Genomic DNA, 15,260 nt, shown 5'->3' on the forward strand with positions numbered 1-15,260 from the left:
ATTACTTTTATTGTTTCATATAGAGCATGAAAACATCATCGCACCGTAAGAAATTTAAATACAATGAATTGCCTATCATATTCAAAATGTTTTACTCGATTTCAAACATTGTAGTCAGGAATTATAGTTTGGGAAAAACACAACTATGATTTTGTAGTCATATAGTCTAGTATGTATGATTTTATAGTAGCCTATGATATGATTCTGTAGCCATAGACTCACGCATGCTTTGTACTATAAAAAATTATATTTTATATCTGAGAAACTAATTATTATTGTTTAGTACGCTATTAAAATCTATTTGTGAACAGAGTATTAATAATAAACATGGTCTAAACATTCTTCGACGCGTAGCATTCATCATGTTGTAGTTTGGGAACAACCCAACTAGTAAATGAGTTCACGTTTATGTCACAATAACACATTAACTAATGCAAAAAAGAAACATTACTTACTCATCAGATTGATCTCCTCTACTGGATGAAATCTTGTTCTTCTTTTGAGGGAAATTCTGCCTTATTCCTCTCAGTCTTCTTCCAGAAACGAACAGTAGCCACGATGAACAATCTCCTTGCTCTTTGTTTGCGTTGAGCATTTACATGTGCACGCGTCCCATGTGGATATTTGCATATGAATGGCGCGAGCCGCGAGGAGGCGGGATTGCATTAGAGATAATGACTTAGACGGGAAAGACTGAACATCGTGTTGGTTTAATACGGATTACTTTATCACGGAATATTTGTTTTCGATATGACTTACTTCATTTAAAAGTAGACACTTCAAGCTTTCTATAGATATAACTCCTATGTCTGTGTGTTGAGTATTTACAGTTCATTTTAGTGACGTGTTTCTAAAAGCAGTTCGCAGAGACGGAGAAGACAGAGAGCGCAACCTGTTTGTTTTCTTTATTTTCCAAAACCACAACATTTTGTTTTTATTGTGAGTGTACCCAGAAAAAAAATAGACACTTCAAAGTTTCAATTGATGTATAACACTTATCTGTATGACCAAAATCGACTGAGTAGTTTTTAGTGTCTTTCGCACTACTAAGAAAAAAAATTAGCTCGTCTCGCCAGGGAGACAGTCAACCCCAGAGAATTAAATAACTTATTTAACTTGAAACTTTCTGTGAGACATAATTTCATAAACAGGCTGTGTGAATCACCGTGCGCGCTCTCCCTCTCAAAATGGCTCAAAATCACATTGCGTCTGCACTATTAAGCGAGCTGCACAGTTGACACAGGAATTGTCACTTGCGCAATCGAGGCAGTGTCGCATTGTCACTAAAGTTTATAATTTGCTTTTCTTGTTAATTCTTGCCAGTGTTTAACCATTCAGCACTTGCGCGCTCTCCTGAAGACTGTACGCTCGAAGCTCACACACATAACGCCAGGTTCGCACATAAGTTACTCCGTTTGCAGTGCTTATGCAGTGCATATTTTTTCCGCACTCATGTTAACGAATCAGAGTGGTTGCGGTCCGGTAGTGCGTTCCATGAGCGGTGCGTCTGCAGCAGTGCAGCGATCGTTTCTGCACCGAGTCTCTTTGCTGTACTGCATGCACTGAATTAAAGTGACAGTGCATTGTTTGTGGTAAATATGAACATGGATTGACACGAAAATGTAGTAATTACACTATAAATGCATATAATTAAAGTCTGCTGTGTTTCACAGTCAACACATGGCTTTTTGGCTAGGTTTAAAGGAAAAGAGCACTTTTAGATAAACAAGGCAATAATAGATGGCAGTGGTGGCGCTATGGAAAGCGAAGTTCTTTATGAACCGCAGGATTGTTTGTAATAAAGATTTAAATGCAGTAGAGCTGACTGTTTCTGCCAGTCATAAGTTAATTTAGAATGTTTGTGATAACATAAGAAAAGTGGTTTACATTTTTTGTCACTTGCTTGAGCATTTTCAGTAACAATGTTTGGATTTGAAATCAAAATAATGGATAAATGTGTTTGTGGTAAACAGATGGATCAGTAGTGGAATGTGTGAAATCCTGTGTGAAATCAGGCTTGTGCTGCATCTAAGCTTTTCTGCAACAATTGCACAATTGTAAAAACAAAAATGCACTGGATGATCAAACATTTAGGTGAAAAAATCCTTTAAGAGTCACTTAAGAGGGGAATTCCCCCATTTTAAAAAATGAAATTCAGGCACTGAATAAATGTCTAAAAATCCTGATTGGAGTATCACTATAAATAATTTTACATGATAAAAAGATGGCTTTAAAAAGATCGGTATCGGTGATCGGTAACGGCAGATACTGCTTTCTGTGATCGGCCTCAAAAATCCTGTTATTTTTTTTACATACAAAAATAAATAATTCTTAAAAAAAAAAAAAAAAATGTAATTGATTGTGATATATATTAGGGTTGGGCGGTATATCGAGTTTGCACGATATATCGATATATTCTTTATAAGCGATACGATATGAGGCAATACCGTTTACATCGATATACAATAGTTTGAAACGAGTGCATCTGAAAATATAGCGGAGGACACAAACTGATCTGCTGCAGAGAAAGTGCATAATACAATTTGTTCTAAACATGTGACAAACTTTACATGAAGGGCTTTAAAAAACTAGTTTAGTTTCAGTTTAAAATGGCTCTGACAGAAAGGCTGCATGTGCCGCTGACAGAGACTCGCGCTGTTTAATGTGTTTGAGATGTGCTGTTTTCCTAAATGCATAACTTACATTTCACAGGTATATTCTCCATCTGTAAATGTTAGAAAGCCATGGAAATATTTCCATTTTGCTATCAGAAGTGCATGAGCCTTCTGCTTTGAGATTCTCCGCCAAACTTCACAGACTTCATTTAGAACAAGTGCCGCCATGCGCATGCGCGCCAAACAGACGCGCAATTTAATAGGAGCACAATAATTCTGACTAAAATATACATTTTGCTGAAATATTTGTAGTTAGACAATAAATGTGACATATGTAGAATTTTAAACCTACAAGTAAGTGTATTTGTATGATAGCATATTAACTGTAAAGTGACTGTAATGGGGTAATCAAAACAGCCTTTTTACTCTTAGCTTTTTTAAATTATTTTCATTTTTAGTTTAGTTTTTCTGCTTTAAAAGCATTATTTTTGTTTTTAGATTGCAATGTTACAATGTTAGAATGTAATGTGATTTTAACCCTTTTTTAACATAATATATGCCTATGGTTACATTCACTTTATTTGTTTATTTGTTTAATCCAAATACAAAAGCGTAGAAAATACCGAAAATACCGAGATATATACCGTATACCGCAAATCAGCCCAAAAATACCGAAATATGAATTTTTGCTCATATCGCCCAGCCCTAATATATATATATATATATATATCTGTGACATCTGTGTACCGTGCCACCCCTAATATATATATATATATATATATTAGTACATAAAATATATTTTTAATTATATAAAAATAAATATTTTTTAATTATTTAAGCATTACTATTTCACCCAAAATAATTATTTTGTTTTTATTTTTAAGAGTATTACAGATTATTGTGTCTATGTCTATTTCTTCTGTGGAATCTTAGCAGAAACAAATGTGTCAGTGAAAGCTCCATCAGCCTTCCTTAGCAGCCTGTGAGCATTAAAATCCTCTGGCTATAAACATTGGCATTTCTGATGTGAATGTAGGTCCCGTCGTGCTCTAGAATATCCCCATCTTAGGTCTGGCTGTCCTGTTTATGAGCGAGATACACCGGGCGGCTGGATTTGAGTTCGCCGGGCTCCACCTGTCTGATGGCTCTATCCATCTGGCTCCGACGCTTTGGCCGCATTCAGCGCTTTCACTTCCTGTGCTGCCAATACGCCGCGGCTCCCATCCCGAGCAGGTGTGGCTCTCGCCTGGCTCTCTCAGAGCAGCCCAATTTGGCGCCCCATCGTTCGGCCATTTTATCATGATTTACGAGGGACAGGTAGCGTTTATGATGCCATCTGATCTGATTTAGGCTGCGCCGCTGAGGTATACGGATCCACATCTGTAGCGTGAGACCCAGCACTACGGGTGTCCAGCCAATGCAGCTCCTTAAGAGGGATCTGACGGGATTTCCAGGCTTATTTGTGTCAGTATTTATGGTTGGCTGTAGGTAAATGGACTGTTGTGATGGACTAAGAATATTAATGCATTCACAGTAGCTGCCTGTTACTCAGTGCAAAACGTAAGGGATAGTTTGCCAAGATATTGAAATGCTGTCATCATTTACTTGTTGTTTTAAATCTGTATGAGTTCTCTGGAGCACAAAGGTATGATTTATGCAATGTGGACAACATGGACAGAATCCAGTCATAAACATGGAATTTATTATATAAAGCGTAATGTCACAGAATTTGTCAGATTTAGTCAGTACACATCAAATGACAAAATGCAGTAGTGTCTACGAATCTTAAACTGAAAAAAGACTTTTAATATGAATCCTTCATGTGTCTCAGTGTGAATGAATGGCGCAGATGTGCAGTTTCCTTTACTACACAGTATGCTTCAGCGTTTCAGTGTCTCACAAAATAAGGACATAAATAAATGAACAACATCTCCAAAACTGCTCTTATTGAGCGTTATTGAGCATTTGACTGTTTCATTTGAGAAAAACCTAAAGTCATATCATAAATACACATACAAACAAAACACTCCACGGCAGCCCGTCAAAATAAAAGTTTGGTTTAACTTGAATAAATTGTGAAAGAAATACTATTATTACTATATTACTATTATACAGTAAAATGTATGATTCATTATAACACTATAATGATAATAATTCATAATAATAATAAAATTATTAAAACATGGCTATTTTTTAAGGAATTATCATATAATTTTTCATCTATGTTTTAATTTTAACAGCAGACCTTTCTTGTGCAGAACTTCATTGGATGAAAAGATAAGTAAAAATAGTAATTTATGGCTTCATTTGATTACCAGAAAAATTTAAATACACAATAACAACAAAAAATAATAATAATAAAGCATTTCAAATGGCACTATTAATGTGCATAAATAAATAAATAGTTGTTTTCATGAATTTGATTAATTAAAAATGTTGGAAATGGAAAAAATGGAACCTGAAAGAACAAAAACAGAAAGAAAAAAAATGCTGCAGCGTTGAAGAGGGAAAAGCGGGGGAGGGGGATTTGGGGAAAAAAAATAAAACATTTCATGGGGCCCTAGAAAAGGAGATATTTTGAAGACTGTTCATGTTGACTTTTCTATATTGCATTTTAAATTATGGGAGGCTCTTCCAGTTTGAGTAAGTTCCACTTAAAAAGACTGAAATCATATTCATAATCATTACAAATCATCCTTATCTGTGAGCTTGACTGAATGAGCTGTAAATTTCCCTTCATGTTTTATAATCAGACATCAGGAGAGCAATGTAACACTTGGTAGTGTAATGTGACAAGAGCTCTTTTCAGCTGCTGCATCTTTTTCTTAGGATTATTTTCAGTATGAAAAAGACAACATATACTGCATATTTGTGGTCTTAATTTACAATGTATCTCATAAATAATTCACTGAATGCACTAAGAATCTGTTTTTTCTCCTTAAATCCTCACGTCTCTTTGCAGGTTTGTTTTCACACGGATGCTTTAAAATGTAACAGTCTCCTCTTTTCCCTTCTAATCCCTATTAGCAGTCTTTACTGTAAGGTTTCTAAAGCTGGTAAATACAGTGTTTATAATGTCACCTCATAGTACCAAGTTTTTGAAAATGCTTGTTATTGCAATCAAAGAGCAAATCTTTGTCTGATTGTTTAAAGTTTAACAGAAGTGACTTCCATAATTCATGTGAAGTATCAAGGTGGATACTTTGAAAATTTGAGGACAGATGCTGTTAAACTCCAAAAAATCACCAAAAAGCTCCATAAAAAACTCAAAGTAGTAATCTGAAGAGCCTGTTATTGTGCTTTTATAGTGCTTTTTGTCCTTTTCTGAGATTGTATGCAAATGAAAATGCTGCTAAACATATTCATTTGCCTTCCATAGAAGAAAAGAACATTTCTTTAGGATATGAAACTTTCATTTTTGAGTAAGTTGTAAAAGCATAATGCATAGGCTTAGATGTGATGTTGAAAGGTACAAAGAGAATTTCACTAATGAAAAGATCAGAATGAAGTCTGATGAACTGGTTGTTAGACTAAAAACAGGTTTTTCACAGGATTTTACAGTGGAACGGCTTTATCCTCATTAAGATGTGTTGATAAGTGAGTGTAATTTCACACCAGCATAAAGGAAAAACGTGGAAAAAATAGCCTCTTCCAAAATCTGTTGAGCTGCTTACCTAGACAGCATGTTAAGGCATCATGCATACAGACTTAATGGCATAGCTTTACTGCTTTCTTTACAACATTTAAGGCAACATCCAATCCCAGAATGCATTGTGACAAACCCTTTTAAAAAAGCATATTTAATGGTGGACACACTTAATTTATTGCCTTCATCCAAAATGTGATTATGTATACTTGTATATCAAAAAATAAATTACTATTAAATATGATATATAATTTTATATATAAAATATTACATTATATATATATATTTATTATCAAATACATTTCATTTTTTTATAAGTACTGTATATTATTCCAAATATTCACCCAATATTTCTTGTGTTATGCTAACATCAAACTTTACTGAAATTAGTTTTTGCACTTCACAAAAACTGCCTATGTATTGCTTTGCATGTCAGCCACTTACAAGGGTTCAATTTCAGTTTGGATGCTATCAAGGCAGCTGTTGTTGTCTCCTTACAAATGCCTCAGCAGTGGATCAGTTATGAATAGCGTGTGATGCAATCCATGCAGTGCGGCCCATAATGCAGAGTAAGAAGCCTTCGTTTGTGTGCTGTGTCCCACAGGCGCCGGAGGCTGGTCCCCGCTGGACTCTAATAAGTACCAGTGGCTGGAAATCAAGCTGGAGCAGCGGACGGAGATTACAGCCATCGCCACCCAGGGCCGATACGGCAGCTCTGATTGGGTCACACGCTACCTCCTCATGTTCAGTGACACAGGCCATAATTGGAGGCCGTACCGACAGGAGGATAGCATCGGGGTAAGGCTTCAATTCCTCACCTGAAAACATGCTCTGACGAGATAAAACACTACGCAGCTGTTGAGTTTAGTAAGTGCTGCTTGTCTGTGCAGAAGTTGTCGTCACACTGAGCGACTCGTACGTTGTTTACTGCCTCAAAACGGCCCTGTATGCATCTCTGTGATCTTCTGGTCTGTAGACAAGACTCTCCAAATTGGCCAAATTAGTGTTTAGCTGGTTTTGGTGTTTGTTTAGATGTGTTTTGACCTGACCAGCTAACAGGTATAGATTATATATTTTTCCTGTTTTATAATATAAATACTTAATAATTTAATCAATATAATACTTATATATATATATATATATATATATATAATAATACTTCAGTGTGCAGTATTAAATATTTTATCAGTTTATTTTTAATATAATTTAATATTTAGTATTTATAATTTATTTGCATGCATTTATTTTTATTTGTTGTATTTATATATTTAATATAAATTTAAAATTAGAAATATAATTTTCCTCATTTAATGTGCAATCGTAAATATTTTATACTTTTATTTTTAATATAATTAATTTGTAATAATTGTATATTTAGTATTTATAGTTTATTTATTATTTATTTGAATTATTTAGATATTTATTATAATATAATGTTCCTCCTTCAGTGTGCAATCTTAAATATTTTATAATATTTTAATGATTTTATATTTAATATTTATAGTTTGTTTACAGTTATTTATTTATTTATTCAACAAACATTTAAAAAAATATATGAATATAATTCTCTTTCTTCAATGTGTAATGTTAAATCAGATTTAGAAGCACAGATCTGAGCTTCCTCAGGCTCTCCCGTGAGCTCAGCACTAGCTAAGTGTGTTATTGAAATGAGCTTGTTAAGTGTGTGAGAGGGTTTATTTAGTTTTGACACTCAGAGAATAGATGCTTATTAAGTTTCAGATCTTTTGTCATCTTCACGTTTGTATGCCGAAATGCTCTGCAATCTGTTCAGTGAGGTTTGCACTTAAGATTTATTGATTTATCCAACTAGTTTTGCTTCAAGATGCGGATTTACATTTGACGACCAAACTCAGTAAAAGAAATCATTTTTGTACAGAAATGAACAAAAATGTCATTTGACCTCAACAACAAAAGTTTTAGGTTTGGTAAGATTGTTTTGTATGTACAGTAGCTTCTGTACACTAAGGTTGCATTTATTTGATCGAAAATACATTAAAATCTGTAAGATTGTGAAATATTATTCCAAATCAAAACAGTTTTCACTTTTCAAAAATATGTTTTCGATGTGAATATATGTTAAACTGTAATTTATTTCTGTGATCAGAGCTGAATTTTCAGCATCATTGCGGCAGTCTTCAGTGTCACATGATCCTTCAGAAATCACTCTAATATGCTGATTTGCTGCTCAAGAAACATTTCTGATTATTATCAATGTTGAAAACAGGTGTGCTGCCCAATAGTTTTGTGGAAACCATGATACATCTTATTTTTCAGGATTCACAAACAGCATTTATTTGAAATAGTAACATTAGAAATGTCTTTACTGTCACATTTGATCAATTTAATGCATCCTCGCTGGATAAAAGTATTAATTTCCTTAAAAAAAAAAGTCATACTGACCCCAAATTATATTTACTTGATTCTATGATTAGCTGCATGTTATTATTCTGTGCTGTTTTTTCCTGCGGTCGGTGACCGGTCAGATCAGACCTGAGACCTGTTTCTGTGTCTGCATCCGTCATCAGTCTGCGGTGAGAAACCCTGGTCACGATTCTGTCTGTCACGAGAAGCGTTTAGATTTGAAGATGCGATCGCCTGTGTTTTTTCCTCTGGTGAGAGCGTGAGCTTGTCGCTCCTGATGCTGGAGGATTTGCACCTTGACTCTTCATATATTTCACAGGCCACTTTAGAGCAAATGAGATGCGCCTCCTCAGCAGGAAACAGAGCAATTTGTTGGGCTTAACACTGCACTCCAGCAGACGGCTGATCCCTTCAAACACACTGAGAGCGCTACTCAGCTCCCAATTACTCCGAGCCCACAAACTCCAAATTGCAGACATCTCTAACAGATATAAAGACAAAATGAACGCTCCTCCCTGCAAAATAATCCACAAGAACTCTACTTGTTGCCTCTTAAAATGGCCAGCTGGACTTTAGCTGGAAAATCCCTGATTATGAAAGCAGCCTGAGGTGCTGTGCTGGTGTTCGCTGGTTTACATTGGTCTGACTGGCCTCCCAAATTGGCCAAGCTAGTGTTTCACTGGTTTTGGTGGTTTTTCAGTTTGTGTCTTAGAATAAACAGCTGACAGACAGATTATGTATGTCTCATAATTAATCATATAAATATTTTATCATTTTAATTTTGGTATAATAATTTTTTAATATAATTTTATATTTAGTATTTATAGTTTAGATTACATTTATTTATCCATTATTTATATTTTATATTTATATATATTAGTTGTTATTTGTAATGTGTTATGTATTATGTTGTCAATTTATGTATACATTATACATTTTATTGATATATTAATATTAAAAAATATAAATATAATTCTCCTCCAATGTGCAAAATTTTTATTTTTAATGTAATTATTTTTACAAATTTTATATTTAATATAATTTTAATATAGTTTTTACATTTATTTATTAATTATTTTATGTATTTATATATTTAACATACATATAAAATATAATATCAAATAAATATAATTTAAAATATAATCATTCAACATGTAGTATTAATTCAGATTTAACACACACTGAGTTCAACATTAATCAAAATCAAACTTTTTTTTAATTTACCAAAATCTAATTTTGAAAAAATAAAAAATAAACAAAATTCGGATATAATATAATTAATCATTTTATATTTAACATTTATTGACTACATTTGTTTATTTATATTTATTGTATATATTTCTAAATTTATTATACATTTTAAAAAGTAAATATAATCTATTTTAATAGATTTGTTTTAAATTATTTATAGGTAAAATTATATGTAACAAGTATAATTATATATAGGTATTATATATATATATATATATATATATATATATATATATATATATATGAAGAGTTCATTTGCAAAACCGATTTAAAAAAAAATAGAGCTGACTGCCGTGCATTATTCTCCACATATAGATATCTGAACCCTAAACACGATTTGTCAAAAAAGCCGGTATTGTCCACTTTCAAGGCATCACGAGTTCACGTTTTACTGCAGAAGCCAACAAGCGCCCTTGTTGTTTTTGAACAGAAGCCGATAAGTCCATTTTAACAAGGCTACTTTCACTTTGAAAAGATGTGCTAGCTGAGAGGAGTTTTGTCAAAGCTGACTAAAAGTGAACGAGGATGGATAATTTCGACAAACTTGATGAATGTGAGATATCTTCTTCAGGGCATAAAAGGAAAATAAAAGCTGAAACGTTTTCACAGAACCTTGCAAAAGCAGCGCGTTACAATGGTGAGGGAAAAGCTCCGTGCATTGCATGTAATCACAATCATAGAGTCTATGATCACAACAACAACAACCTTTGTCAGGCATCTACATTGTCATCTGAGGAGATTACAAAGATTAAACGAGTGTTTTTTTAAACTCTAAAACATGAAATGTGGAGTTATTTGCTTTTGCCAAAACGACTGTTGGCGTTGTCTGCTTTTGCTATAAAACAAACTTTTAATATGTAAAAAAAAACATACTTTCAATTAACTTTAATTTTGTAAATTACCTGTATTTTTTAAAGTTATTATTACTTAATCAAAACAACCCAACTGCAGTTTGATTGATATTACTTGGAATGTGCAATAAAAAAACATGATTTCTGGAAAACAAAAATAAAAATGGAGCTTTCGGTTTTTGCAAATGAACTCTTCATATACAGGTGCTGGTCATATAATTAGAATATCATCAAAAAGTTCCATTTTCCATTCAAAAAGTGAAACTTGTATATTATATTCATTCATTACACACAGACTGATATATTTCAAATGTTTATTTCTTTTAATTTTGATGATTAGAGCTTACAGCTCATGAAAGTCAAAAATCAGTATCTCAAAATATTAGAATATTTACATTTGAGTTTGAATAAATGACCATCCCTACAGTATAAATTCTGGGTATCTCTTGTTCTTTGAAACCACAATAATGGGGAAGACTGCTGACTTGGCAATGATCCAGAAGACGAACATTGACACCCTCCACAAAGAGGGTAAGTCACAGAAGGTCATTACTGAAAGGTGTGGCTGTTTACAGAGTGCTGTATCAAAGCATATTATATGCAAAGTTGACTGGAAGGAAGAATTTGGGTAGGAAAAGGTGCACAAGCAACAGGGATGACCGCAAGCTTGAGAATACAGTCAAGCAAAGCCGATTCAAACACTTGGGAGAGCTTCACAAGAAGAGAACTGAAGCTGGAGTCAGTGCATCAAGAGTCACCACGCTCAGACGTCTTCAGGAAAAGGGCTACCAAGCCACTTCTGAACCAGAGACAACGTCAGAAGCATCTTAACTGGGCTGTGGAGAAAAGAACTGGACTGTTGCTCAGTGGTCCAAAGTCCTCTTTTCAGATGAAAGTAAATTTTACATTTCATTTGGAAATCAAGGTCCCAGAGTCTGAAGGAAGAGTGGAGAGGCACAGAATCCATGTTGCTTGAAGTCCAGTGTGAAGTTTCCACAGTCAGTAATGATTTGGGCTGCCATGTCATCTGCTGGTGTTGGTCCACTGTGTTTTCTGATGTCCACAGTCAACGCAGCCATCTACCAGGAAATTTTAGAGCACTTCATGCTTCCTTCTGTTGACAAGCTTTATGGAGATGCTGATTTCATTTTCCAGCAGGACTTGGCACCTGCCCACACTGCCAAAGGTACCAAAAGCTGGTTCAATGACCATAGTGTTACTGTGCTTGATTAGCCAGCAAACTCGCCTGACCTGAACCCCATAGAGAACCAATGGGGTATTGTCAAGAGGAAGATGAGAGACACCAGACCCAACAATGCAGATGAGCTGAAGGCCACTATCAGAGCAACCTGGGCTCTCATAACACCTGAGCAGTGCCACAGACTGATCGACTCCATGCCACGCCGCATTGCTGCAGTAATTCAGGCAAAAGAAGCCCCAACTAAGTATTGAGTGCTGTACATGCTCATACTTTTCATTTTCATACTTTTCAGTTGGCCAAGATTTCTAAAAATCCTTTCTTTGTATTGGTCTTAAGTAATATTCTAATATTTTGAGATACTGATTTTTGACTTTCATGAGCTGTAAGCTCTAATCATCAAAATTAAAAGAAATAAACATTTGAAATATATCAGTCTGTGTGTAATGAATGAATATAATATACAAGTTTCACTTTTTGAATGGAATTAGTGAAATAAATAAACTTTTTGATGATATTCTATAAAAATAAATGATATATATGAAGAGTTTATTTGCAAAATCAGATAACTCGGGGTTTTTTTTTTTTTTTTTTTTTTCATGTTTTTATTGTATTTTATTGTGTTAGCTGTATTATTTAGTATTATTTTTTTACCTTATCAAAATAACCCAACTGCATTTGACTGAGAATGAAAAAACATGATGTTTCAGTTATCTGTATTTGCAAATGAACTCTTCATATATATATATATATATATATATATATATATATATATATATAGAATTTAATTATGTAATTCAATATATTTAATTGATATTGTATAATTGAGCATAAATAACACATATATGTTTACGTATAAGTAAATAAATATGAATTAAATTGAATTTGTAATTATTTTGAATATATATAATATTTGTTTTAAATTTAATTATTTTATGTTAATGATAATCAAAAAAATAATTGATAATTTTATTTATTCATAAAAATAATTTAAATTATTTTATATTTTATATATATGTCCAGTTTGTGCTGTTCTATTCATATGCATGTGCTTTTTTTTTTTTAAACAACTTTTCAGCTGGTCCTAGTCCAGCCTAACCAGACGGTTTTAGTTGTGCGATGAATGTTTTGTTGAGCAGGTTAGTGCTGTATTGATTTCCTTTAATACAGTGTTGTGATGGAGAGGAGCGCTGCTCGCTGACCCATGGCCATGTCCGATCTCTCCAGTCTCCACAGGGTCTCGGCTCGTATTATGTTGAATGTGAGTTATAGACTGGTCTCTTCACCTGCCACCCGAGTTCAGGATCAACAATCTGCATCTTTATGATCCAATGGGAAACGGAAAAGATGCAGGAGCGCTTTAGTGCATCAGGTCAAACCACACACATGTAACACTGCTGTTCTCCTCATTCAAGGCTTTCTCTGGGAACTCGAACGCTGACAGTGTGGTGATGTACAAACTCCAGCAGCCCGTCATTGCTCAGTACGTCCGGATACTGCCGCTCCACTGGAACCCCAATGGCAGGATCGGGCTGAGACTCGAGGCCTACGGCTGCCAATACAGTACGTTTTCAACACTGACATACCACTGGACAGCGCTCATCTTATGAAAATAGTTCAATATTATAGTTATCGATTTCAAGTCTTCTATATTATGAAATGTTTATTTATTTAAATATGATTTAAAAACAAATAAATATATACATTTATAATAAAATAATTTTTTGTTTCATTATGAAATTAGTTTATTATAGTTTGTTCTTTATTTATTCATTCATTCATTTAAATAGAAATTAAAATGTTATATTTTTATTTTAGTTTATTTAATTTAAAATCTTTAGTTATGAAATTAGTTTAATCTGGTTTATTATTATTTATTCATTTTACTGTGAATTTTAAAAGGGTATTTTTATTTTAACAAAATGGTATTTTAAAGATTTGAATATTTAAATTTGATTTAAAATATTTTATGTTGTGAGTTTATTTCAATATTATTTAAAATATTTTATGTTAATATGTAAACTAATTTAATATTATTCATTCATTTGTCCATTTATATATGAATGAATTTGATTTATTTCAAATATGATTTAAAATATTGTATGTGTATATTTAAACAAATATATTTATTTGTGTAAATGTAAAATAAAATAAAATCCTACATATTATTAAATGTTTATTTTTTATTAATTTGGGTATATTTAAACAAATAAATGTATTTGTTAAAGTATGATTTAATCTTTTAAGTTATGAATCAATTTAATATAATTGGTTATTTATTTAAATAATCTTAATCTTTTATGTTATGAATTTATTTAAATATTATTTAAAATATTTTATTATGAAATTAATTTAACAGTATAATACTACTAATACTAATAATAATAATTAAATCCTGCAAATTATGAATATGTATTTATTTAAATATGATTCGAAATTTTTATTGTTGTGAACTGTCAAACTGTCTAGTTTGACATCCTGAAGAATGAAGCACTGTGGCACTATCAAAACATTGATCTGTTTGATGTCATTTCAACTACAGTCTCAACCAATTGAGTGAGTTTAGAGGCGGGGTATTTTGATCATGTAACCAATGGAGTGAGTTTAGAGGCGGGGCTATGTGATATGTGATGCATCTCTTTTTATGCAGCCAATAGAAGATGTGTTTGGCATATGTGATAGGCTCAATATTTTTGGATTTCAGTTTGGTTTGGTGCCGTTTACCTTTAATCTAATGCTTTCCTTTTAGTTTTGTGATTACGATCTTAATGAAGCTCCAGATCAGCCTGTGCTCTATACTATGACAATTTCACATTTCCAAATGCCACGTGTTATATGTTATCATCTAAGAGCAGACGAGTGTGTTTGTCAGACTGCAGCCCAGCGCTGATGTATGACTGGTCTCTCAGAGGTCCTGTGAATGAAACGTGTTGTCACTGGAGTCACATGGGGCAGAACTGCAGGGCAAAAGCTCCAGTCAACATTCTACAGTGTTTATTTGCCTCAAGTGCATTAACAGCGTTTGGATTGTTTCCATGTTCATAAATATAGCAGACCATTAGGGATGGAGTGTTTCCCTTCATTCATACAGATGTATAATTTATTGCTGGGATCTGCAGGTTGTGTCCAGTGTCAGGCGTTTGCATCATCTCTGTTGACCTCAGGTTTAAACTCTCTCTCTGCTTCGTTTAGTGAAGCTGCTGTACCTGAATACATCAGGAGCGCCAATAGATCTGCACAAACACCAATTATAATGCACAGAGTTTAATAGGGGGTTTGTTGACTTGTCAGTCCACGCAAACAAACAGATCAATGTT

At 33.3% G+C, this 15,260-nt stretch overlaps 1 protein-coding gene across 6 annotated transcripts in view; it reads left to right on the forward strand.

Moving 5' to 3' along the window:
- cntnap3 (contactin associated protein family member 3) overlaps nt 1-15,260 on the forward strand; it is a 173,341-nt gene that overhangs the window by 57,516 nt on the left and 100,565 nt on the right. For all 6 annotated transcript variants that reach the window (XR_009273044.1, XM_058788623.1, XM_058788619.1 and 3 more), the window contains 2 exons: nt 6,866-7,059; nt 13,359-13,506. Coding sequence is in view for 5 of the 6 variants with exons in the window: in XM_058788623.1 (XP_058644606.1) it covers nt 6,866-7,059; nt 13,359-13,506 (342 nt within the window). In the remaining variant the exon portion in view is untranslated. The remainder of the gene's footprint in view (nt 1-6,865; nt 7,060-13,358; nt 13,507-15,260) is intronic.

Source organism: Onychostoma macrolepis, chromosome 10, assembly GCF_012432095.1.
Source record: "Onychostoma macrolepis isolate SWU-2019 chromosome 10, ASM1243209v1, whole genome shotgun sequence".
NCBI classification, from domain to species: Eukaryota; Metazoa; Chordata; class Actinopteri; order Cypriniformes; family Cyprinidae; genus Onychostoma; species Onychostoma macrolepis.